Raw genomic sequence first — 26,356 nt, 5'->3', positions numbered from 1 at the left:
AAACGACAAAAAAGATGCACCGTTTAAGTGAATGGGAAGGACTGGTGTATCATATGCACACCAAAGTGGAATTTGGCGTATGTATTGCACGATTTTTACACTTTGTGCTATTTATATGCAACTCCGTGAGACTGGGTTGGTAGATAAATGACTAAGTGTACCTTAGTCGGAAAGTCAAAACAACTGGAAAAAGTCATTGTCGATGATGATTGGATAAAAACAGCGCTCATCCAGTGAGATTTTCGGCAGTTTAAAATTAGTAAATAAAAAAAAAAAACATCAAAACCAAATCAAAAAGTAAATTAAAGGGACATTCCACTTTTTTTTGAAAATATGCTATTTTTCCAGCTCCCCTAGAGTTAAACATTTGATATTTACAATTTTGGAATCCATTCAGCTGATCTCCGGGTCTGGCGCTAGCACTTTTAGCATAGCTTAGCATAATTTTTATATTTTTCCTATTTAAAACTTGACTTTTCTGTAGTTACATCGTGTACTAAGACCGATGGAAAATTTAAAGTTGCGATTTTCTAGGCAGAGATGGCTAGGAACTATATTCTCTTTCTGGTCTTTCTAGGAACTATAAGGACTTTGCTGCCGTAACATGGTGGCAGCAGGTGAAGTGATATTACGCACTGCCCGAAAATAGTCCCCTGCTATTGAAAGTAACCAAGGGGACTATTTTCAGGCAGTGCGTAATATCACTACACCTGCTGCAGCCATGTTACAAGTGGTAGTGCCAGACCCGGAGATCAGCTGAATGGATTCCAAAACGATACGTATCAAATGTTTAACTCTAAGGTAGCTGGAAAATTAGCATATGTTTGAAAAAAAGTGGAGTGTCCCTTTAAAATGAAAAGCTTTTACAGTACCTGCTGCGCTCTCATCTTGTCAGCCCTCTGATTCTGATGGTAGATCCGGCTGAAGTTGGACACGATCACAGGTACGGGAAGAGCAATCACCAACACACCGCTGAGAGAACAGATAGAGCCGAAGATCTTTCCAGCGATGGTGTTGGGAACCATGTCTCCATACCTGTAACAAACACCAACAACAGTAAGACATAATGTGTGTTTGTGTATCATCATGCAAGGAAAAGACCTGTAATGGGAAAGAGAGAGAAAGAGAATCTAAGTGAATATGATTACAGTAAATTAATGACCATTGCTTGTTCGGGATCTGTTTTGCAGTAGCGTTTAATCTAATTGTGTAAATTAGTTTGGAAATGTGCATGGATATTTCAATTCACAAGACCCCAGAGCTCATCTCCATGACCACCAGGGGTCTTATAGACCTTAACACAACCCATTACCCATGTTTAATAGCAGAGTACACCATCAACTGCAATGAGCTATTATACATACACACACATGCAAATGCACACACACGCATTATACAAATAGTATATTTAAACACCAGCACATTATAGTAGTGAAGTCTGTCCTCCTACACAAACTAATTAACAGGCATCCTTATACTTCAGCTGTAACCTCTAATCTCTAGTGTACACTGAGAGAAAAACATGCACACTATAGCACTATTCATACCACAGTATTTGTGCAGTGTATACTGCATAGTATACAGTGCAAAATATGCAAATTTTCTGATAAAAATGTATTGTGCAACACAGCTCACAAATCATGAAACACTGTGTCCCACAATACATTGCATCCGACCTTTAATGTCTAGTGTGACCATTGGAACAAAAACAATATGAACCTTAGTGTTTACAGTTTGTGTGGTACTGCAGATTGTCAAGTTTACATTAAATAGTTGATATCGGGCATTTTTTTTATTTTTTAAACTAACAATCTCATAATTGCCCTCATAATCTGGTCATGTGGTATGGCAGGTGGGCAGGGTCTGGGAAAAGATTGCAGCGATTAGCAATTGGCAACACGACCCAACATTCAAAAGATTAAATCAGTTCTCAATGGACAAATTCAAGTCCAGCCCTGCCCTATTTCATTTCAGAAGTTGTTTCAATCGGATATACATCACCACGGGGAAAATAAGACAATCGGGTGAGTCTCGCGAAATTAGACTTGAGGTGTCATGAAACATTTTTATAATAAAAGTAAATGCTATCAAAATAAGAAGCATACAGTTACAAACATTTCTTCACGTATTATTTTGCACATGATTTCAAATGACATCATACAAACCAATTTTGTTGTTTTTTCCACATGCATTTAAGAAAAAAAATTTCATTACCGCAATGTGTACATGACTGGATTTTGATTGTTTCACATGGAAATATTTATAATTAAAAATCTAAAAAATAAAAAGCTTCAGTGCATGTTAAATTATAAACATTTACAGTAAAGAAACATGTGGTGTTTGGTGATCATTGGTAAATGTAGAAACAATAATAAGGAATATTAATGTGTCCAAGACCAATTTTCTCATCCTCCACAACAATTTTTAATAATTGTTTAAGCCCTCAAGGAACTAACATTTTCGGGGAAAAAATAAGCAGATCTTATATTTTCTCTCCAGATAAAACTTAAAAATTTGTTAACGTTTTAGTTCTCATTACCGAAACATGAGTTTGTAAATGCATATGTTAAATGTAATATCATGTTGCGGTAATGATATTTTTTTATAATGATAATCTAAAAATGTAAATAATTCTACAGAAAATATTTTTTAAATCCTCTGAAAATAATGGTTATAGTAAGTTCAGACCTTAAACTGCAAAAAATAGGCTTCAAGGGCTTTTAAAAAATCCTGGATTTCGTGAGATTCACCCAATCGCTACTTCAGTTTTATGGCAACTTTAAACAAATAAAGTAAAATTTAATTCCTTATAATTTTAACCCCACACTAAAAAACCCAGCAACCTAGCATTTTAAGATGAAACAACCCATCATATGTTAAATTACAAGCCAACAGGTTGGCTTCCTCCTTTTGACCCATCCTTTTTGCAGGGTTACAATTATTGGGAATTACTTTCCCTTAATTTTTTTTAAATAAATAAAACAGTTAGAAAAGCGATTGTATTATGTATGCTGCCCACCATACCAGCAGTTTTATACAGTACATCAAAACATTAGATATCCACCATGAGGCATATCGCACTCAATGCAGAAATCTAGCATCAAGCCTTCCGGTGGGATACACATTTCTATGCATGCATTCAGCTTTTTGTATCAGTCACTGACAACATAAGAGAGTGAGAGAGAGAGAGAGAGAGAGAGAGAGAGAGAGAGACTCGTTCACATTCGCATCATGATCCATCTCTTCACCGGAGAGCGTTCTGCAGGTGGTGTAAATTAAAACAATATTTGTTTTTACAGCATGCAGTGTTGATGTACTACACATATATCTTACACCTGTTTACAACATCATCAGACCCAAACTGTCAGAATGATTTCATTCAACATTACAGATTGTAGGCTTATCAAAATGTGAGAATGTTTATTGCAACAGAGAAACGCATGAAGGCGTTTTGAACCAGAAGTGTGGCACTGCGGTGTTAGCTGAAGACTGTGAGTATTCTGTGGTGCATGATGGAAGATCAGGGGTCCTGGTGGACTGAAGCTTCATCTCACAGATAAAGATAGAAACCTGTCATACTGTAACCATCATACAGTGAAAAATGCATAATAGTCCAACTGTCAATCTTTCAATGTTTTATTTACATCATCTTTTAATAACCAGACCATAAAACTGTTGCTGTAGGTCAACTGGTAAAGCATTGCATTAGCAGAACAAAGCTATCTAAGCGTAAATGTAAGTCCTTTCAAATGAAATTGTTCGCCATGAATATAATATAACGAATAAACTTAAAATGTAATACTTTACATAAAAAACAGTTTAGATGGGACTTGGAGATTTGTCAGGTTTCTCGCAGGTAGTGACATCATCGCCTATAGTACATAATAGTCGATTAAAAAGCCGACGGCATATCTGTCTTAAGCTATACTGTTATATTACTTCTCGTGTCTGCAGAACCTGTAAATATAACATCAGTTTTTATTTTCGCAGTTTCTCTGCCAACTGCTTTAGTCGAGCGGAGACTTTTATGTGTTACTTTGCATTTACTTCCGCGTCTGACGTTTATCTTTCACACACAGGGACATGTGCACATGGACAAAACCGTGAGAAAGTCCGTTAAGCTGTTTACATGCCACGCGAAATCGGGGTAATGAGCAAAAAACTACCTGTGCCGATAGATTTTTTGCTTACGCCGTTTATGGGCTTTCCCCGATTAAAGAAAACCATTTTACGCATTTACATGACCCCACGTGTTATCAGTTTATTAAGCATAATCGGCGTTAGAGTAAATCAACTTTTTTCTTGTTCCCCAATCAAGTGCCTCGTCATAAATGAGTACAAAATGAACAAATAAATAAATTTGTAAACTATTGTCCCAGCCCCTGATACTATCGTGTATCGGCGATCTCATAGGCTGACGATTGGATGATCCCAAAATGGGGCATATATCGCCCAACACTAGTACGAAAGTCATTTATGCAGTGTAAATTAAAGGTGCCGTGGCATGAAAATCTGATTTTTTTCATGTTTAAGTGCTATAATTGGGTCACCAGTGCTTCTATCAACCCAGAAAATGTGAAAAAGATCAACCCAGTATCTTAGTTTTGGTAAACCATTCTTTGCAAGCATGTGAAAAAATAGGTCGTTGAAATTTGGCTCTCCTTATGATGTCATAAGGAGCTCTTATTATAATAATACCGCCCCTTAATCTGCACTATCCAATCACAGCACTGCCATTTAATGCAGAGAAAAGCACAATTGAGTTTTAATTGCAACAAACCACAATCATTTTGATCAGTGTTTGAATTTCATCAGCTCATTTGCATTTTAAAGGACACACCCAAAACGGCACATTTTTGCACACACCTACAAAGTGGCATTTTTAACATGTTATACTAAATTATTTATATGGTATTTTGAGCTAAAACTTCACATATGTGCTCTGGGGACACCAAAGATTTATTTGACATCTTAAAAAATTCTTGTGCCATGGCCCCTTTAACAACTGCTCTCTTGGCAGTAATAGTCATATGCACCACATATCTAAACATATTTCTTAGATGTCTACATATGTAAACATGTTTCACAGATCAGAAGTCAGCATTTGTCTTGCCCCAATAAAATCCAGCACTCATGTTACCTGTCATTTAAATCATACTAGGGTTTTGTTATTGCGTTTAATTGACACACACTGAAATGGGATCATCATAATAGAATTAAACATGCACAGACATCTGTTCACCCATCATTTTCATTCTCTACCTACAAATCCTTTCTCCACAATAATCTCTAGCATCCATCATTTGTCAATCCCTAAGGGCACACGGCGCTCCCCGGACTAATCCACATCAGCCCGGGTACCTAATCTTGTTCTGAAACTGGAAGACGTCCAAATTAAGGAGGTAAGATGATAATTGACAGATGGCCCCGGGTGCACAGAAAGGGCAGAAAACGGATATAGATTTTTATGAAGACAATGCCTATTATCACTCCAATGGAGTTTAGTTTTGTTGATCATTGAATGTTCATTCTGTTGTTTGTTATTTGGAAATGCTGCTGAGTTATAAAATGTCAGCAGTTAAGTGAAGAAAAGCACAATTGCACTCGCACCTACAGTACAAATACAAAAGGCTCATTACCTCTATGCTACCTTTAACTTTGGTCTGAACATGAAATGCTTAAACTGCAACATCATCACGAATAATCACTGTGAGATAACAGCAGCATTGTGGCAGCATTGTTTCATTACTCAACATTATTTTATGCAAATCCTTCCGGCATTAGAGAGGACCACAATTGCTTTAATTTCCCGTAATAGAAAGTCTTAGACAGAAGTCCCGTGGGGAAGAAAGAGGCTGCCTGGCCTAGATAATGGTCTAGAAAGGGGTCAAGGAGGTTTGCCAGAAGTTCATGGAGAAGATCAAGCAGAAACAGAACTGAAGATTAAACTGCAAAAGCGAGGAGGAGCTGGACCAGAAGAGGAGAGAAATCAGTAAACTCGCATTTTCTCCCATGTGCTGATGTTGTCGATTTTTTTAACCTTCCGAGGTTGTGAGGTTTTAGCACTCTTGTTGGAAATCTTTTACCGAAAGGACATTTATTTATCAGAAGGCAAAATTTAGAGAGCCCAAAATATATCTTCCTGGTCTATTTTTGCTCAGTGAATCTGATACAAGGCTTGAAACATGACATCATTTCAACTCAGCACATTTCAGCTATTAATAGCAGCAGTTGTATGACTGCAATTAAAAGAGCATCCTCCTGAAGTCCTTCATAGCACGAGGAGTAGACTATCATTCAGACATCACATGAACATCAGTCTTACTCGCATAACAACATCAACTTTATTTATACATCAAATGAGGGTAACAAATGTAAAACAGTGCTGTTAAGAGGAGGTCACACTAGAATTTGAGCATGCAAATTTGTGACCCATGCTGGCAAAATGAGCCTGAATGCCCACACTATAATTTTGAGCTACAGCAAAATTTAGGTTCTCATAAAAATAAGTACATTAACCCCTCGTGTAGCGGTCCCAATGCTCTAAAAAGTCATTAAATATCTAAAATGATCTTCATTTGTACGTTTTCTGAGAGGTGTACTGTCCTAAATCTAATACAAAGATGCTTTTCCATCCACATGCACATTTGACATTTTGGTTTAAAAACATGCAGGAATAAGAAAATAAAGTGCAGGACTTGCTTGATGTTTAAAGAGTCATTAAGAGAGATAAGCAGAGTTCCCACACCTTATTTAACTTCAAATTCAAGGATCTTTCAAGGACTTTCCAGGTCCAATACCCTCAAATTCAAGGACCTTTCAAGGACTTTCCAGGTCTAATATCCTCAAATTCAAGGACTAAATATGGGGACACATTTCAAGTGAGAGCAAGGTTGCATCGTGTTACCTTTAAAGATACATTGTTACAGTTCCCTTTAGAGGGAACTCGCGCTGCGTCACTGCGGTGACATTTTGGGGACGCCTCCAGGGGTAAGTGAGTCTGAATGTGTGTATCAAATTCAACTAAACAACAAAGACAGAGTGACACATGAGCAGGAAGTATGATATAAGTGAAATATTGCCAAAGACGGCGTTACAGGGACGCAGGAAGTATGACAAGAGAGACGCAGTGTCTTGTTCCCTTCTCAGGGAACAACAGTTACATATCGTCGCTGTCTGATGAAAAAAGTATGTCCATTTTGCAGATTTTTAGACGGATTGAATATCCAGGTTAATTTCCGTATACAGTATGCTTCACATATCTAAATGGCCAATGAAAAGTTGTGAAATCATGTCATCTGATTTTCACATATATCCATTTGGTGTTAAAGCTGTCAATCACGCCGCGTATCTCCCGCCCAGTGGAAGCATCTCGCCAGTCTCGTGAAGTTTAATCGAAGCTCAGCACTGGATAGCCGAATAAACATAGCCTGGTGAGACAATGACTTTCCTTCATCGAGGTAAACGTTTCCCCCCTGACGCCAGACGTACATCTAGGAGTGACAAAATTACGGTGTGACTGTGCAAACAAAGTATCTGTCTAGCATTACCATGTCAGTGTATTGATTTATTGTCCCTTCATAGTTTGCAAGAGACATTTCATAAATGTATAATTAATATTAAATAAACTAAGCATATTTAATAAACTAAGACGTATGCTATTTAATAAACTGAGCGTATTCATCTGTCAAAATGAAACGTGACTTGGCCATTCTAATTAGTGATCGGAAGAATCACCGTTACTGTAAAATATGCACGTATGTCCATTTAAACTACATTTTGGTCAAATGTGGATTATATCATTACACTGGCAAGAATATGGTACATGTAAAGATCCCGTACCAAGTATGACAACGCTACATTCAACTGCTTTTGAAATACGGTGTTTTTCACTTCCTGAAAAGTACCCGTTTTGGACATACGTGAGTTTCATCGGGCAGCGACGATATGTAACCCGAGACGTTTTCATGTGTCAAACATAACTATGCAAAAAAGCATTTTGGTATGATTCACATCCAGAATATATAAGCATTTAAAGTGAACAGTTTAGCACGTATGTTTAAAAAGTCTAGAATTTTTATTAGTGATGCACCGATGTATCGGCCACCGATATTTATGGGCCGATTTTTGATGAATTTGAAACCATCGGCATATCGGCAATATCACAAGACAGGCCGATACCGATTGTTTATTAATTAACTGCATAACACAATCCATTATATGTAAAAATGAGTTAATGTTGTTAATAAAATAAATGCTGAATAGCAAAAACCACCTTTGAAGGTTGTCATGCTGTCTTATTATATTTGTTTTAATTTGTGCCTCTCTTATTCTGTTGGTCACTTGGATGTTAATTAGATCCAATCCATGTTCAGTAAAAATAATTTGATGCAGAAATAAACTAGCTAATAGACCAACTGTATAGTATTGTATACAAGTGTTTAATATCGGTATCGACATAGGTATCGGCCAGAAGTTGTCTGTTTAAATCGGAATTGGTATCGGCCCAAAAAAATCCTATCGGTGCATCCCTAATTTTTATGATATTATCCTACACTACACAGGGAATAATATGGATTTTTTTTCTGAAGCAAGCACACAGGCGCGACCCGATATATACACATATACACAGAATTGCAGTTTTAAAAATATCTGTTTTGAGGAGAATTCATGCAGATATAATCTGTTATGTCTTAAGTGAATGTTTGGTTAACTGTTGGGTAAAAATGTCTAATGTGTAAGATTATAATATATCCTTGCATTACAGTAGATCTTAAAGCTGTCTGTCAATCAAACAAAAAAAGAAAGAAAAAAGTTATATTATATATATTTTTTCCTATAAATATTGATTTTGACTGTGTGCTAAATCTATTAGATTACCAGTGATTTTAAGGTACAGTTTAGATGCAGTGATTTTGCTTTTAAACCCTCAAAAATCTTTAATTTTTTCTTTAAATTGACTTTGCTGACTCAATCAACTCAGTCATTTTTTGTCAGATTCCAACAAATCATTATAAGTAGACTACTATTACCAACAGAAACAGGAATACAGTACTGCATGTCACCGTTTCTAAGATCAATAGTCAGTATCAATAATTGGAGGTGAAAGTTTCAGTCAGCAGGGCTGCCAACAAACTAAATAAATCTTTAGGGAACACTGCATAAATAGCCATTCCGAACATTTCCAGAGACAAGCGAAAACATTTTCACAAAAAACTAGCTGGCAAGGAGTGGGATGTCAAGGGTTAACTGGTAAATGGGTATTTTTATCAGCCAGTGGAAATAGTGAAAGCTTGGGCATAGATTACACTGTGGAAACAACACTTTATGGATTTCAGCTCTGCTGTTCGGCTTCGTGCATATCACTAGCCATCAATCTCTCTCTTCCTTTTTACAACCCTCATTTAACCCTTCCTTCAAATGCCTTCATTGAAGCTGGGGTGTGTTTGAGAGTCCCAGTACAAATACACAACACTGACTAAATAGACAATATTTAAAAGTATACTACTGACAGATAAAAACAGATCTAACGGTGAACGATTAATGTCATGTTTGCTTTGTATGCAATTACTTTTATTGACATGTCCGCTATTGTTAAGCTATATATTGTCAATTTATGAAGAGCTCAGATGCAACTCTGTCAAAAATGAGATAATGATATTGACCGAATGCTCTCGGGAGGTATTATACATTCATAAAATACTTTAGCTTCAAAGCAGCTTAATCCTGGCCTCGGCTATTCAGAAATAAAGCTTTGTTGTCAGAATCCATTAAACACCATGACGACTTTTCAGCAAAGTCCTCTAAGTGCACACATTCGTCAAAGTGCAGAAGTTATTTTTTACCTGGTTTAGGGTGATTTAAATCATTTATATATTGACCAAATTTTGAGTTAATGACTGATAACCTTTTCATTGCCATTAAAAGTAAATTACTAAACCTAAACTTAAGAGAGGGTTCGAGTCTAAAAGTTTTATGTGTGCCCCGGACACAGGTCTGGTTTAATATTAACGGCATCGCATCTCGGGGAATTTAAAATGAATGTGTTTTTGCCAAACACGAGAAGACAAGAACTATCTTGTGTGTGTGCATCAAGTCATTTTCTATTAACTGGGTTTTAACCCTTGACCTTTTGTTCTGCTAATGCAATGCTCTACCACTAAGCCAATAAATCATTACAAAAATAGTCAATAAAACACATGCAATATATTACAAGTCTACTGAAGCCATTTGATAACAGACTGAAATATAATTTTTATTTTACATAGATCTGAAAATCTTGCCTTAAAAATGTTGATTGACAGCTGTGTCCACCATGCACTTTTATTATGTGGGGAGAAACTGCATTAGTCCATTTTGACGTATTGTCAACGTTTTGATTACATCGTCAATACATAAACATCAAGTAAAGTTCAGCTAAGCAAGATAACGCCTCTGTTGACAAAGCACAGACAATGTTGGCTTGACACATTTTTAATGCACATCAAATATGCATGAGGCGGCTGCCTACAATTACAAACTCAGCATTCGCCGTGGTGTGTGTACCGTAAACCCTGAAACACCTTATGATTAAACATAACACCCCGTTCAGCGTACTTCAAAACATCTGCTGTCACGTCTCAATGCTAAATGTGTTTTGACTCGGCCGCCGAATACCGCTGACAGGCCCGATTATCGAGTGCAAGTCTTCCGGAGCTGACAAGCTTATGCTAAAACGACTGAGGTGTCCAAAACTTGTCGCTTGACTTGCCAACCGTTCCCATTCAGAAGATGATCTCTTCAATCCTTCTCGCTCAGATTTAATCACATATAAGTAATTACTGATTCAATTATGAATGGGCAACTGTCAACGTGTACTGAAAATTAAATGAGGTGTTGAAGTTTCCACATGGCGTGCTAATACCATTAATCATCTCTGCTTAGCAACACCTGGTCACCGTGAGCATTCTTAACACTTATGCTAAGACCCAGTGTATTATTAACCGCTGAGACAGATCAGCGTTTCGCTTCGAGCACACATAGGCCTACTGATAAAGCATTATGAGCTCAGACGCAAAAGCCACTAAACAGCACCTCCATAAAAAATTTGATATTAACCGAATGCTCTCGGCACGTAATCAACCCAGCACTGGGTCAAACAAGACCGAGCCTAGCCGTCGTGTTAAATTAACCCAGATAATGTTTATATTTGACCCAACAATGAGTTAAAGAGCCAGTAAGATGCCAATTTTAAGCGTCTTCCCTACTGAAAAATCCAGCTAAGACCAGCATAAGCTGGTGAGCTGATTTTAGCTGGTCTCCCAGCTTGGTTTTAGCTGGTTTTGCTGGTGTAAAAAGCTGGTTTTGCTGGTGTAGCAAGCTGGTCTAGTTGTGTTTTGGTCACTTTTTAGGCTGGTCTAGCTGGACTTAGCTGGTCAGGCTGGAGGACCAGCTGACCCAACAGCAGGACCAGCATAAACCAGCTAGTGCCACCTTAAACCAGCTACAAGTTTAAGCTGGTCTTAGCTGGATTTTTCAGTAGGGTTATCACTGTTTATAAGTCCCGGACAACAGGTACAAATGCATGCAAGGTCAAAAAACACTGTAATTTACTCAAAATATAAATTTTGAGAAAAAGACGTTCAACGACTCAGTCTGAATAAAACCCCACCTTTCAGAAGCCTACTCTGCTCTGATTGGTCAACTGAGAGAGTCTCTGCACAGACCACAGATCAGTGGCACAGACCAACAATAGTGCAACATGTATTGACCTAGTGCTAACATGATTTAGTTACTGAGAAGACATTGTTGACATCAATACACAACATTCATCATTAATCCAAGCAATAAAAATGACGATAGAAATTAAAATTTTACACTCATTTAAGCATTTATATAAGTTAACCGGGTCATAGCAAAACCGTAAGTGAGCATGCGTTAGCTGCTCGTTAACGTGACCGTATATTCAGAGTTTAAAAAACAACATCAATACACATCATTCATCATTAGTCTAGGTTATAAAAACGATGACGGACATTAACATTTTTACACTCATTTAAGCAAGTATGTAGCTATAATCATACTTACAGGTTGTGGTTAGGAGACGCATGTTGTTTCAAATAAAGTGGGTACTGAACCATCTTTTATTGCCAAACGTCTAGTAAATCCCTCAGTGAAAAAATAATTTTAACCATTGATTCTTTATAGCCAAATGATTAGTATATCCCTCATTGAAAAAGTAATTTTAACCACTGATTCTTCATATATGTTCATCCTTTGGTAGTGAAAACAACACAAACTGAAAACACAACGTGATATGATGTTTACACACTAACTAGCTGTGTGCAGGTCATACTTTTCGTTTCTCCCGCGGGCAAGGCTGTAGGCAGAGATTATTATGCAAAGTGTTGGTATTAAGTGGATAAAGAGAGGCAGGAGATTCAATCCATATGACGACTCGTTTCAGCAAATCAGAGTCGATTCTCTACTTTAGAAGCCAATAACTTTATTAATCGTGCACTTTTTGGTTCAACTACTTTGCACATTGTTTACATATATGGACAGCTACATGACACACTGAAATACAGGTCAGTTTCGATTTTGGATCTGTGTGGCTCTTTAAAACAACCCAGCATTTTGGGTTGAAACAACCCAGCATAGGTTAACATAACCCAAGGGGCTGGGCTTGTCCCTTTTTGACCCAACACTGGGTTGAAAATAACCCAGCATTTTAGTGTATATGGCTTGAATGTATTATAAATAACTTAAAATAAAAAGCATTTGTTAAATGCAATCAACTGACACAAGAAGATTAAAATGATTGTAAAAACAAAGTTGCCAGCTTTCTTTAAATCTCTCAACAAACCTCTCAAGGTGCATCTGAGGATACTTAACAGCTTCTTTGAAAACTTTTCATTTACTATCTTGTCCAACTCATCCATTTCAAAACCATTTTAAGATTAAACTGAAAGCTTTGTCAAGTAATATTTGTCTTCAGATTGAAAGGTTTCTAAAAAGCACAATTTTTAGTCCAAACCTTATTCAGTACAGTGCACGATATAAACAATACAGCTGCTCTGTGTGGGTTATCTATACAACTGAAATATCTTGAGAGGTCCAGGCTCTCCGCACTTTAATCCGCTTGGGTAATGAATGACCGGATGGGTGTACGGAGTCTCTAGGAGAAGCGTGATGATCAGCCTGAAACCAAGTGCACTCTGTGCTGCCAAGCCAAGTAATTTACTGTATGGATTACCACAGAATACAAAGAAACACAAGTCATTATGTCCACATATCTCACAGATTTACGAGTTTGTGCCTAATGTCACGCAGATGCAGAGTAAATGAGAACATTAAACCAGAATAATACAGAACATCTACCTGCTTCAATCTTTACCCATTACAGTTTGTATTAAAACTTACCCGTATACAAATCATAAAAGAGGTAAAAAGCTGATGGATAGATTTGAGAGTAGGGCTGTCAAAAGATTTATCGCGATTAATCGCATACAAAATAAAAGTTTGTGTATGCATAATATACTTTGTGTAATTATTATGTATATATATTTATGTATACATTTAAGAAAAGTTTTATGTATTTTTTTATTTATATAAAAATATATCAAAATCTAAATAATATATAAATAAATTAGTGATGGGCAAAGATTAATCGCGATTAATCGCATACAAAATAAAAGTGTTTTTTTTTGCATAATATATGAGTGTGTGCTGTATGCAATTATTATACATATATAAATACAAACAAACACATTCATATGCATTTAAGAAGCATGTACATGTGTATATATGTTTATTTATATATCATTTTTACATGTATATATATATATATATATATATATATATATATATATTTATATAAACATTTATCATTATATATATATAAAACATTTGAATGAAAAATAATATATGTATGTGTGTGTGGTTAAATATACATAATAATAATAATAATAATAAGTTTATTTGAACATGTAATAAAAATACAAAAATATACATATATATAATAATAAAGTATTAATACTGTGTATACATACATGCAAAACAAACAAAAAAATATAAAAATAAAAAATCACAGATAAATAAGGACATGTACTTCTCAGCATTTTCAACCAAAATTATTATAAATAATAAATAATTCCAAAACACAAATAAATTCCCATGTTCAAAAGGAGTAGGAAGATGTTCATAAACTTTTCAAATCCCACCCCCTTTCTCTAGTTTTATCAATTAGATAAATACACAAGGATTCCACACAATTCTTATTTACATAAATATTCACCTCATATCTACCTACCTACAGCTCACATATACCCATACATACATAGACCACAGACAGATGCAAACATGCAACACTATTTTCATTTCTTTCAATATACCATGCTATAATCTCAAGTCCTTTTTATAGCCATTCAATACATGATTTTTAAATAATCTCTTGAATTTACTAATTGTTGTACATGATTTCATCTTGTCACTGCAGCTATTCCATACATTAACTCCTTTAGTTGTAACACAGTGATATTTGGCATTTGTTCTAATATGTTTCTTTTGAAAAACTGACTCTCCTCTTAAGTTATGCTTGCTATCTCTCATTTGAAACAGCCCTTGGATACTGTTCGATAGCTGATGATTTTTTACTTTGTACATAATTTGTGCAGTTTTAAACTCAACCATATCTCTAAATTTTAGAACTTTTAATTTAATAAAAAATGGATTAGTTGATGCTCTATACGTGGTTTTATTTACAATTCTTAAGGCTCTTTTTTGAAGAATAAAAATAGGTTCAGTGTTCGTTTTGTAAGTGTTCCCCCACACTTCCAAACAGTAAGTAATGTATGGCATTATGAAGGAACAGTATAATGTATACAATGAGCGTTGATTTAATAGGTAATTGGTTTTATACAGTATGGCAATTAATTTGAATATTTTAGTCTTAATATATTGAATATGTGGCTTCCAACAAAGTTTATCATCTATTATTACTCCCAAAAATTTATATTCTTTTACTTTTTCTATTTCAATATCATTTATCATAAGTTTTTTGTGCAAAGGTATTGTTCGATTACCAAAAATTATAAATTTTGTTTTACTTAAGTTCAATGTTAATCTATTTGCGTCAAACCAACTTTTCAACTTTGTTAATTCATTTTCTAAAGTATCCAAGAGTTGTTCCAAATTTTCCCCGGAACAGATGAAATTTGTGTCATCAGCAAATAGAATGGTTTTCAATTTTGTTGACACTTCCCATACATTATTTATATACAAAATAAACAGCTATGGTCCCAACACTGACCCCTGGGGGACCCCACAAATAATTTTCTTTATCTCCGATTTCTGGTTTTGCAGTTCAACATATTGTTGTCTATTATGTAAATAACTTTTTAACCAAGAAAGTGCAGTCCCCCTAATACCATAATTATACAATTTCATAGTCAATACATTATGGTCTACTGTGTCAAATGCCTTTTTAAGATCCAAGAATTACCCCACTGCATATTTTTTTTGTTCTATAGCTGTTGATATTTCTTCCACAAATTGAATAAGTGCATGTGAAGTTGTCCTGTTAGCCCTGAACCCATATTGCTGATCACACAGTATATTATGTTTTGTAATGAATTTTTCAAGCCTTGTAGAGAATAATTTCTCTAATATTTTTGAGAATTGGGAGAGCAGTGAAACAGGTCTGTAATTTGAAAGTGTATGTTTATCACCAGCCTTATATAATGGTATCACCTTTGCCAATTTCATTTTGTCTGGAAAGACTCCAGTTATCAGAGATTGATTACATAAATAAGTTAGAGGTTTGACAACACATTCAATAATACTTTTGACCATACACATGTCAATGCCATTCCAGTCAGTGGACTTTTTACTCTTAAATGCTTTAACAATGTCAATAATTTCCTTTTCATCAATTCCCATAATAAACATAGATTCTTTTATATTAACATTCTTACTTATCACATCAGTAATTTTTTCATTTTCTGCAAATTCCTCAGCTAAACCTGGACCAACTCCAACAAAAAAATCATTAAATTCATTTGCAGCCAAGGAGATATCCATAACCTCTGTTCTATTTTTAGTAATGAAATAGCTAGTGTCTTCTGATTTGTCTTTCTTTTTCTTAATAATTTCATTTAAAACCATCCAGGTGTTCCTTGCATTACTTCTATTATCCTCTAATAATTTACTATAATAATTCTTTTTATTGCTTCTCATAATTCTGATGAGTTTATTTTTATATATCTTATATTTCTGTTCTGCTTCCTTTGTCCTCTTCCTTAAAAACTCTTTGTATAACGCATTTTTCTTCTTACATGCATTTAGTATTCCATTAGTTAACCATGGTTTTTCATCAACTATCTGTTTTACTTCTTTCTTTACAAGAGGGCAGTTTTTCTCATAAAGTGATGTTAAAACAGTCAGAAATGTATCATAGGCTTCATTCACATTTTCTACATACACTTTACCCCAGTCTTGTTTCATTAAATCCTCTTTAAATTTATTGATATTTTCTTGGGTTCTGTGTCTGGTCATTGTATATTTTTTGCAGTCTTTCCTGGTCTTAATACGGCTATATATGTTTGCAAAGACTGGCAGATGATCACTAATGTCATTTATTATTAGTCCACTTTCAACTTTACAATCAATAACATTAGTAAATATATTGTCAATTAGTGTAGCACTATTTGTTGTGATTCTGGTTGGTCGTGTAATTGTGGGATATAAACTAAGGCTGTATATCAAATTAATGAACTCTTTAGTTTTAGTATGTTCTTGTGGGTTAAGCAAGTCAATATTAAAGTCTCCACAAATAATAACCATTTTTTTGTTAATGCTATCACTGAATATTTCTGTAATTGTTTCATTAAATATATCAATATTTGATCCTGGTTTCCTATAAATACAACTAATTAGAATATTTTTAGATTTTCCCATTTCAATTTGTACTGTAATGCATTCCATGATTGTATCTACAACAAAAGACATTTTACTAACTATTTTACAATGATAACTCTTGTCTATATACAATGCAACCCCCCCACCCTTTAATTGCTTCCTATTGATGAAATACAGTTCGTATCCCTCGATCTCAGCCAAATCCTGATGTTCTGTAGTGAGCCAAGTCTCTGTTATGGCAATTGCTGTGAATTTTTTTTCTACATCTTTTAGGAACTGTTTAATTTTTGAAAGATTTGCTATAAGACTTCTGCTATTGAAATGTATTATTGATATCGTGCCATCCATTTTAATATTTTTTCTGAATTGTTCAATTGTATAATATTCACAGTTGCTGTGGGTTCCATTGTAAAAGTTATTATCTGGATCAATGTCATTTTCTATATCTTGTGGTTTATGTTCTGTATATTTGTAGGTTTCCAAGTTCAATTGGTCATATGTATCAAATGAATTTCTGACCAAGTTTGTCATGCTCATTGTACTTTAACAATTTCAGTTCAGTAGAACTGTGTATTCAGTTACCTTATGCATGCCTGTGTTGCTCTTGATTCGTACCTTCATCATCATATTTATCCAGCTCGGTGATATCCTTGATAAGAAGCACTTTCGCTTCCTCAGGTGTCGACCCGTGTAATTTGATGTAGATTTTACAATTTCTTGACCATGTTGCCTGGATCTTGTTTTGTTTTCGGAGTAAGCATGCTTTCCTTGCAATTTCCGCATTTTTCTTAGCAAGATGTTCGTTGATGTAAACTTCTGTCCCTTTTAATTTCCTTCCTTGTCTGAGGAGTGCCAGCTTTTTCTTTCTGTTCGTGAACCGGATTATTATCGATGGAGTAGCCTTTTTGTTTTTGCTTGGCAGGGTATGACATGCCTCAATGTCCTCGCTGTCCACGTAGATGCCTTTGCTGTCCAAAAAACAAATCACCTGTTGTTCCAGCGTTTCCTTCTCCACCTCGGAGGCCTCACTCCCTCCGTCAGCGTTGTGCCCAGCTTCCGCAGCCACCCTGGCATAACTCCGGTGGTTGGTTCTCAGGCCGCTTATGATAACATCATTAATTCTAGAGTATTGCTCAAGATCAGCAACTCGAGACTCCAGAAAAGCTATCTTTCGGTCCTTCTCCAAACTCTGTTTTTTTAACGTTTGTATTTCCCCCATCAGATCCATTATTTTCTTCTGTTGTCCTGCAACGGTCGAAATCTCCGCCGACAAAAAGTCTAGAGACTTCTTAATTTCCTCCATCTCATCGGGTAGATTTGAATATTTCTTTGGCGGCATTTTCACTTTAAGATTACAAAAAGGTACTCCTGAAATCTCTGTCCCACAGACTTTACACTCACAAAAACACCTCAATCTTCAATGGACAGACGAGCGGCAGCGTCACCCGCTTCTCTGATTATATAATGTTGTATTTCCTCTATTTCCTACACACATTTATTATACAAAAAATAACTTGTATTTTTATGCGATTAATTGCAAATAATCTTTGCCCAGCACTGAAATACAGTAAATATATATTGCATTATGCAAAAACAAACTTTTATTTTGTATGCGATTAATTGTGATTAATCTTGTGACAGCCCTATTTGAGATATTCAGCCATGTAACACTGTATAAATGTAGCTTTTATTAATGACTTAATCTCATCATAAGAGTTATTCAAAACCTATATAAGTTTTTTTAAATTGAACACAAAAAACAGAAATTAGACAACATGTCAGTGACATTTATATTATTAAGATTATAGCAGCAGTGTTCCTGGAGCTCAACTGCTATAGCACAAAGGCGATGGGTTCAATCCTCAGGGAACACAAATACTGATAAAATATATACGGTAGCTTGAAACGCACTGTAGGTCACTTTGGATAAAAGGATTAAATAAACATGAATGTAAAAGTGGCATCAATGTTCTTCAAAATCAGAATATCTTCAATATTGATTCACAGAAGCAAAAAGTCATATGGGATTTGAAAGACATGAGGGTGACAAATTTTAATTGCTCAGTAAACTAATCCTTTAAGCAGCAATACATAACTCCAGTATTTCCCAACCTTGTATTTCGGTGTGCACCACACAGTCCATACAGCCTCATACACATAATGTCATTAAGGCTTATTATTATTATTAAGTACATTATTACATTGACAAAATTATATATAAAAAAAAACATTTTCAGCCCTAATATTTTTATTTCACCACATTATTTTTGTTTGCAAATGCACATCTTTCCACTTTTCCTCTATACACACGACCCTGATTGGAAATGAATGAGTACCTTTCCAAATACACCGGATCAATAGCAAGACCCTGCAAATCCTGCATCTCAACTCTTCAGTAACGGATTGTACTTTGGTTTCTACAAGAACTAAGACGATCTTTAAATTTGGGTCTGTGGAAGTGACTCTTAAAGTGAGACAAACTAGTGCAAAAGCAGTCAAAGGGAAACATTGTCATTTTCTGTCCGAGTGGGACTCGACTTCGTTATCTAAAACAATCAGCCCCTGTGTCTCCCTCTTTTACCAAAAAACGGTCTTAATCTCCAAGGACACAGACAGTCGATGGTAAATCATTACAGAGAGATCCGAATCGCTTCCGTTTCCAGAGCAATGGATTGGAAGGACCTGAAGGATTTAAAGTGGATATAAAAAAGATCCAAAGTATCAAACTAGGGATGTTCATTTCAGCTAATTTTCCAGACGGACAGCCGCAGCTTGAACATTAACTGATAAGATTCTAATATAAAATACTGCCATTGCGCAAAAAACACAATGGACGGTTGTCTGTGACCCGGTAAAAACAATACAAACATTTTATATAATTTGAACGTGCAAACAGCAGCAACAGATCAACAACAGTCCCAAGACTTATACATTAATAACTAGGGCTGGGCAAAAAAGAAAAAATTTTTTGATTAATAGTTTTTTTTATGTGGTCAATTCAAAATCGATTCTCAAAAGCCACAAATCGATTTTTTTTCATATTTTTCCCACAAACATTGAACGTAAGATTAATGCTAACCTAATTAATAGTCTTCTCCACTAGATGTCACCCTCTTTTTTTGCCTTGCACGATGTTACCAAGGAGCGTCATTCATTCATTCATTCATTCATTCATTCAGTGCTTAAAATGGTGGATTCAGGTGCTTCGTCGACGTTGATGCCACCTTCACATAAACAGTCAAAGGTATGAAAGCATTTTAGATTTTGCAAGCAAGACGACAACGATATCGTTGTGAACAAGACTGAAGCTATATGCGTGATCTGTAACGCAGAGGTGAAGTGCTGTAGTAATAATAAATCTACATTCATTGAGTTGAATTGAGAATCAAGTACAAAAATCGAACCAAGAATTGAAAATCTAATCGATTTGGTAGCATGTGAATCGAAATCGAATCGATCTAGAAACATCTGAATCGATACCCAGCCCTATTAATAACATGACATTATCAAAGAGCACGCGATCAGTCCAGAGTATTAATAACCAATGAGGGCATATTGTCTCTTTTTCATCCACCACAGTGGACATTTCTAAAGCAGGACACATTTCAAAAAGTTTTGATTTTGCATCTTCTTTCTCAATTTGTGCAAAGAGGTAGATGTTTAAGGTCAAAGGTCTAGGACAGAGGCAATCAGCAAAGGTTTGGCCAATAATATGTGTGGACGCATGCGAGACGGAGACGGGCCGCGTCCATCTTGCACATACACACGGGTCTCTGTGCAGCTTCCAAACCATACTTTAAGCACGGACACACATGCAGTACAAATCATTTCTCATACAAATGATTACTTTACCAGATCATCAGGGCAGCACTGATTGGCATAGAAAAAGGACAGAAAATGACGAAATGTCTGTAGACGCGTGTTGATGCACACCGTGTTAACAAATATTTTTTTCTTTTAACTGATAATATTAATTGTCATAAATTATTACCTTAGGTTAACTGGTCAATATGAGCATCCCTAAACCAAACAAGAATAATAAATTGTGTACTAAACCAAGCCTTTCCCTACTTATCATCTGAAGTCAAACAGCACCAGACAAGTCATTTGGCTAAACATGTGCAATGTTTAAAGAGCTGTGCTGTACAATGCAAACCTTGCTGTCACAATGCTATTGCATTTTAGGGTTCCTTGTTTCATTGTTGGTACTAAAAGTATACATATCTGTGCCTAAATGGTACATTAGCTAGGGACCATTTTTGACCACTTTAGATTGTTGCTTTCTGGCACAAAAGAGCCTATCCTCAAGTCTCTGTAATGTTTTGGTCTCTAAGTATGGCTGGACTCAATAATTTAGTTTTAGCACAAAAATGTCGCCTCAGCAATAATCAACCTCTCCTCCATTTTGCTTGGGAAATAATGTGCTCAGAAAGTTTACAGGACTGCGTTATCTGGAATTCTCTCAAGCGGAGGACTACATTCCGATTGGTTGCCGCTAAACCATGTCGTAGCTCATTACCATTAAGTTGACCTGACCTTAACTCTCCTCAATGCCCACACCGTCCAAGATGCTCCCTGCTTCTTGCCGGAGCTCACCGGCGCACATAGAAAATAAATGACTTACGACCACTTTGACTGGCTGTAAGACTGGCTCCCACTAGCGGCGGTCTGTACGCTTGGTTAGCAATCATCATTAAATATCCTTCAACATTTAAGCCTCATCCTCTGTACATTTTGTGCCTTAGTCCAATGCACAGCAGACTTTACACACAAAAAATCCTTCTGAATAAAAACACCCACGCTTACTTGAACGCACAAAAGGTGAAGAATATGTACAGAATACAAGCAAAACATATGCTGCAATATTTACAAGCATTTCTGGTTTAAAGATATTTTTAAGCATGTGATTATTTAGCACTTTCATGTGATATTTTGGCTCCAGATGAAAGCAAACCTAACATTGGATTACATAAAAAAACAGCCTGAAGGAGATGACATTAAACCAATCCGCTTTTCTCTGCATGCTTTGGGTTTAGCTCTTTGCTGTGCTGAAGTGAAAAGTCACTGTTAACATTCAATTAGCCAGCGCTGTTCGAGAAGTTGAGCGTGATCGGTCATGAGTTTGGGGTCAGGTGTTGTTTCTATTAGACTCAGAGCTAAATATATCATCCGCCCTCCAAGACCATGCAGCCTAGGCAACTGAACATTATGTTTCTTGTCTATAGCACAAATCTTAAATGAAACCATTTCAAAACATCTTCAAAACAGTGAACCATTGAACAACTGCAGAAAAAAGTAGATGTTTACTTAAATGAGATGCTCGTAAACAATGACATTTGAGTTTAGTTCTACTATAATGCAAATCATAAAAAGCTATTCATAAACAAAAACAATTTTATCTGAACATTAAATCAGGGCAGCAAACACCAATAATAATAATCGATTATAAAAATCATTGTCAGCGACTATCACAGATTAGTTGGTCTGCACATGTCAATAATTGTTTTGTTTCACTTGTTAGGTAATATTTGTTAGTTTTACTGTTTGAAAATGGGACAAACTTTTCTGTTTATTATTATTAAAACTTAATATGTGGATATTTGCACTTTTTAAAATACACTATTACACATGCAGTAAATGCCCTCATTTTAGGTTGTATTTAGTTATAATAAGCAAGAAAATCTCACTGAAAATGTGTTTCTTTAGGTTTTTATCTGATTAATCAAATTGTAATCATCTTAATCAATTAGCAAAATTATAATTAGTGGCAGTAAGGTTGCCAGGTTTTCACAGCAAATCCCACCCAACTACTACTTAAAGCTAGTCCAAAATTGGTGTTTCGGGTGGGGGATGTCCTCTGTTAAAAATCACATTACGGGGGTAAATTTCACATTACTAGGGTTGCTTCAACCCGCAGATATGAAAAACAGTCAGCTGAAACAGTGTTACAGTAGGGAAACCTTTAGACTTGGAAACCCTGAGTGGCAGCCTTATTTTTATTGTAGTTATACATTACACAATTATTTGTTCTCCTGCTGATTTCAAAAGAAATAATATATTAACCTGATAAGGATCACTGTGCCGTACACGGTACACCCCCCTCCCTTGCACGTGAGGCTGCATAAACGTCATTGTAACTTTGAAGCATTAAATCTTCAAAACATACGGTCATATGCGACACATCGTTTGAAAGCTTAAATTTCGGGATTCCATTAAAGGAATAGTCTACTCATTTTCAATATTAAAATATGTTATTACCTTAACTAAGAATTGTTGATACATCCCTCTATCATCTGTGTGCGTGCACGTAAGCGCTGGAGCGCGCTGCGACGCTTCGATAGCATTTAGCTTAGCCCCATTCATTCAATGCTACCATTTAGAGATAAAGTTAGAAGTGACCAAACACATCAACGTTTTTCCTATTTAAGACGAGTAGTTATACGAGCAAGTTTGGTGGTACAAAATAAAACATAGCGCTTTTCTAAGCGGATTTAAAAGAGGAAATATATTTTATGGCGTAATAGCACTTTTGGGAGTACTTCGACTCGCCTGAAAAGTCCGCTCCCCTTCTCACTCTCATAATGGGAGAGGGAGGGTGTTACTGCGCCGAGTCGAAGTACTCCCAAAAGTGCTATTACGCCATAAAATATAGTTCCTCTTTTAAATCTGCTTAGAAAAGCGCTACGTTTTATTTTGTACCACCAAACTTGCTCGTATAACTACTCGTCTTAAATAGGAAAAACGTTGATGTGTTTGGTCACTTCTTGTCAGGGATAGCACAGATGAACCCAATAGCGGACGATGAAGGGGTTAACAAAAGACTTTAATATAGAACAAGACAAAACAAAGGCCCACGTGGGGGCAAACAGTAATTGTATAAACAGACACAAAACACTAGACTGAAGACTTGACAAAAACACTTGACTAGATACCTGACACGACTTGGAAACATGAACAATACAAAATGAACCTGCACAGAACTAAGGACAAGAGAACATTATATAAGAGAAACTAAACAAGATAACGAGGAGGGAACAGGTGATGGGAATGAGTAATAATTAACAATAAGCAGGAGGACGAGGGAGCGGGGACAAATGACAAGACACCGGAGGTACATGCCAAACACAAAAACTAGGCATGAACCTCCACACAAGGCCAGGGACTGCCAGAACTCTGCCACCATGACAAAATACAAATTTAACAAGACTTCAAGGCAGAGTCCTGACAGTAGCCCTCTCTCAAAGGACGCCAAATGGCGTCCAAAAAGGGAACACACAAGACAAGAAAACATGACAGATAATAAACATGACAAGACTAGAAGACATCAGACTAAAACTTAACAAAAGGTGCTAAAAACAAAACTCAAACACACAGAAGTCCACAAAATACTCAAAACAGGACAGTCCATGGGGGTTTGGGGCGAGGACGCAGCAAAGGCCAAGCAGACCTCACTGATTTAGTCCGTTCAGTCAATGACTGCGCGGGCTGGGTCGGCTGCGCGTGCTGGGTCGACTGCGCGGGCTGCGCGTGCTGGGTCGACTGCGCGGGCTGCGCGGGCTGGGTCGACTGCGCGGGCTGCGCGGGCTGGGTCGACTGCGCGGGTTGCGCGGGCTGGGTCGACTGCGCGGGCTGCGCGGGCTGGGTCGACTGCGCGGGCTGCGCGGGCTGGGTCGACTGCGCGGGCTGCGCGGGCTGGGTCGACTGCGCGGGCTGCGCGGGCTGGGTCGACTGCGCGGGCTGCGCGGGCTGGGTCGACTGCGCGGGCTGGGTCGACTGCGCGGGCTGGGTCGACTGCGCGGGCTGCGCGGGCTCGGTGGGCGGCGCGGACTGCGCGGGCTCGGTGGGCGGCGCGGACTGCGCGGGCTCGGTGGGCGGCGCGGACTGCGCGGGCTCGGTGGGCGGCGCGGACTGCGCGGGCTCGGTGGGCGGCGCGTACTGCGCGGGCTCGGTGGGCGGCGCGGACTGCGCGGGCTCGGTGGGCGGCGCGGACTGCGCGGGCTCGGTGGGCGGCGCGGACTCGGCCAGCCCAAGAGGAAACCACACAGCGGCCAAGCCGGAGATTGGGCCGAAAGAGGCCGCCAACTCCCCAAGGTCCGGATCCGAATTTACAGCGGCCCTCCACAGCTCGGAGAAGAACCGGTCACGGACCCCTCTGGTAAGCCACTCCGGGAGAGGACGCACCACGACCGGCAACAAGACAAAAACGGGGGCTGCAGCTGACCCCGACACCGTCGCTGGGTTCAATGTTGGCAGGTTCATTCTGTCAGGGATAGCACAGATGAACCCAATAGCGGACGATGACTCCCATGAGAGCCTCCTTTCTCGCTTTCCACAGAGGCTGACAGGTAGGGCAGAACTCTCTGGGGTCGAGGTGGTGAGTGCCGGGTCGCCCGCTGTCATCACTCCCGCGACAAGACCCTCTGGAATAGAAGGCAGTGGGCTGCCCTTGGACTGGGGGAATGTCCTCTCGTCCCAGGACCGTTGGCGTTGAGCGAGGCGGCCCACCATGTCCCAATAGGGCAGGGAAACCAGACTCTCCCGCTCCGGAACCGGTGGAGGATTGTTGAGGCCAGCCACCAGGTATTCGCTGGCCAGGAAGTCAGGATAGCTCCCCTTGCTCTTCTCAACAGCCAAGGCGTAATCCTGGAGGGAGAGTTTACCCTGAGGTGGAAATGGGCTATTACTCGCAAGAGTCTGTGAGGTAATGGACCTCCACCATTCGGGGTCCTGTGCACGCCGCATGATGGCACTGTCTGCTGGGTTCTATGTTGGCTCGATCGTTCTGTCAGGGTTTGCAGACAAAGAACCCAAGCGCAGACTGAGATGGGATGAACACTGAAGACTTTAATATAAACAGGAAAACAAAAACCCACAAGGGGGTAAAATAACAATAACAGATAACACACGAACACTAACAAGGCAGGACTAAACTATAAACACTAGATGGACAAGAGCAAACACTAACAAGACTTGACTAGATAGCATCAAAGACTAAACATGAACAATACATACTGTATGAAAACAGACGATCGAGCCCAGGACAGCAAACACAAGGGCATTAAATAAGGGAGCAAATCAAGAGGGGAACAGGTGACATGAATCAAACAATGATGGGATAATTAACGAGGAAACAAGGGGGCGGGGTCAGGAGACGAGACAGAAAGCACATGGCAATGAAAAAACAAAGCCAGTGCTCTCACACAAAACATTGGGCTGCCATGATCCTGTCACTATGACTTAAAACTGTGACTTGAAGACAGGACCATGACAGGACCCTCCCCTTAAGGGACGCCACCTGGCGTCCCCCAAGGGAACACACTAGACACGAGACAAGACATACTGGGAAACAGAGAAAAACCAATAAAACATAATACACAAACACAATGGCAAACAACAACTTACAATAACAGGGTTGGGGTGACATAACAGAAACATCATTAAAGGGAGGGGGGGTGGGGAA

At 37.8% G+C, this 26,356-nt stretch overlaps 1 protein-coding gene across 3 annotated transcripts in view; it reads right to left on the bottom strand.

The window, feature by feature from the left end:
• kcnd1 (potassium voltage-gated channel, Shal-related subfamily, member 1) overlaps nt 1-26,356 on the bottom strand; it is a 94,846-nt gene that overhangs the window by 21,117 nt on the left and 47,373 nt on the right. For all 3 annotated transcript variants that reach the window (XM_055168526.2, XM_055168527.2, XM_055168525.2), the window contains one exon: nt 873-1,035. In XM_055168526.2, the coding sequence (XP_055024501.1) occupies nt 873-1,035 (163 nt within the window). The remainder of the gene's footprint in view (nt 1-872; nt 1,036-26,356) is intronic.

Source organism: Misgurnus anguillicaudatus, chromosome 5, assembly GCF_027580225.2.
Source record: "Misgurnus anguillicaudatus chromosome 5, ASM2758022v2, whole genome shotgun sequence".
NCBI lineage: Eukaryota > Metazoa > Chordata > Actinopteri > Cypriniformes > Cobitidae > Misgurnus > Misgurnus anguillicaudatus.
The sequence above is the reverse complement of the archived record's forward strand: the minus strand, read 5'-3'. Positions and strand labels throughout refer to the sequence as shown.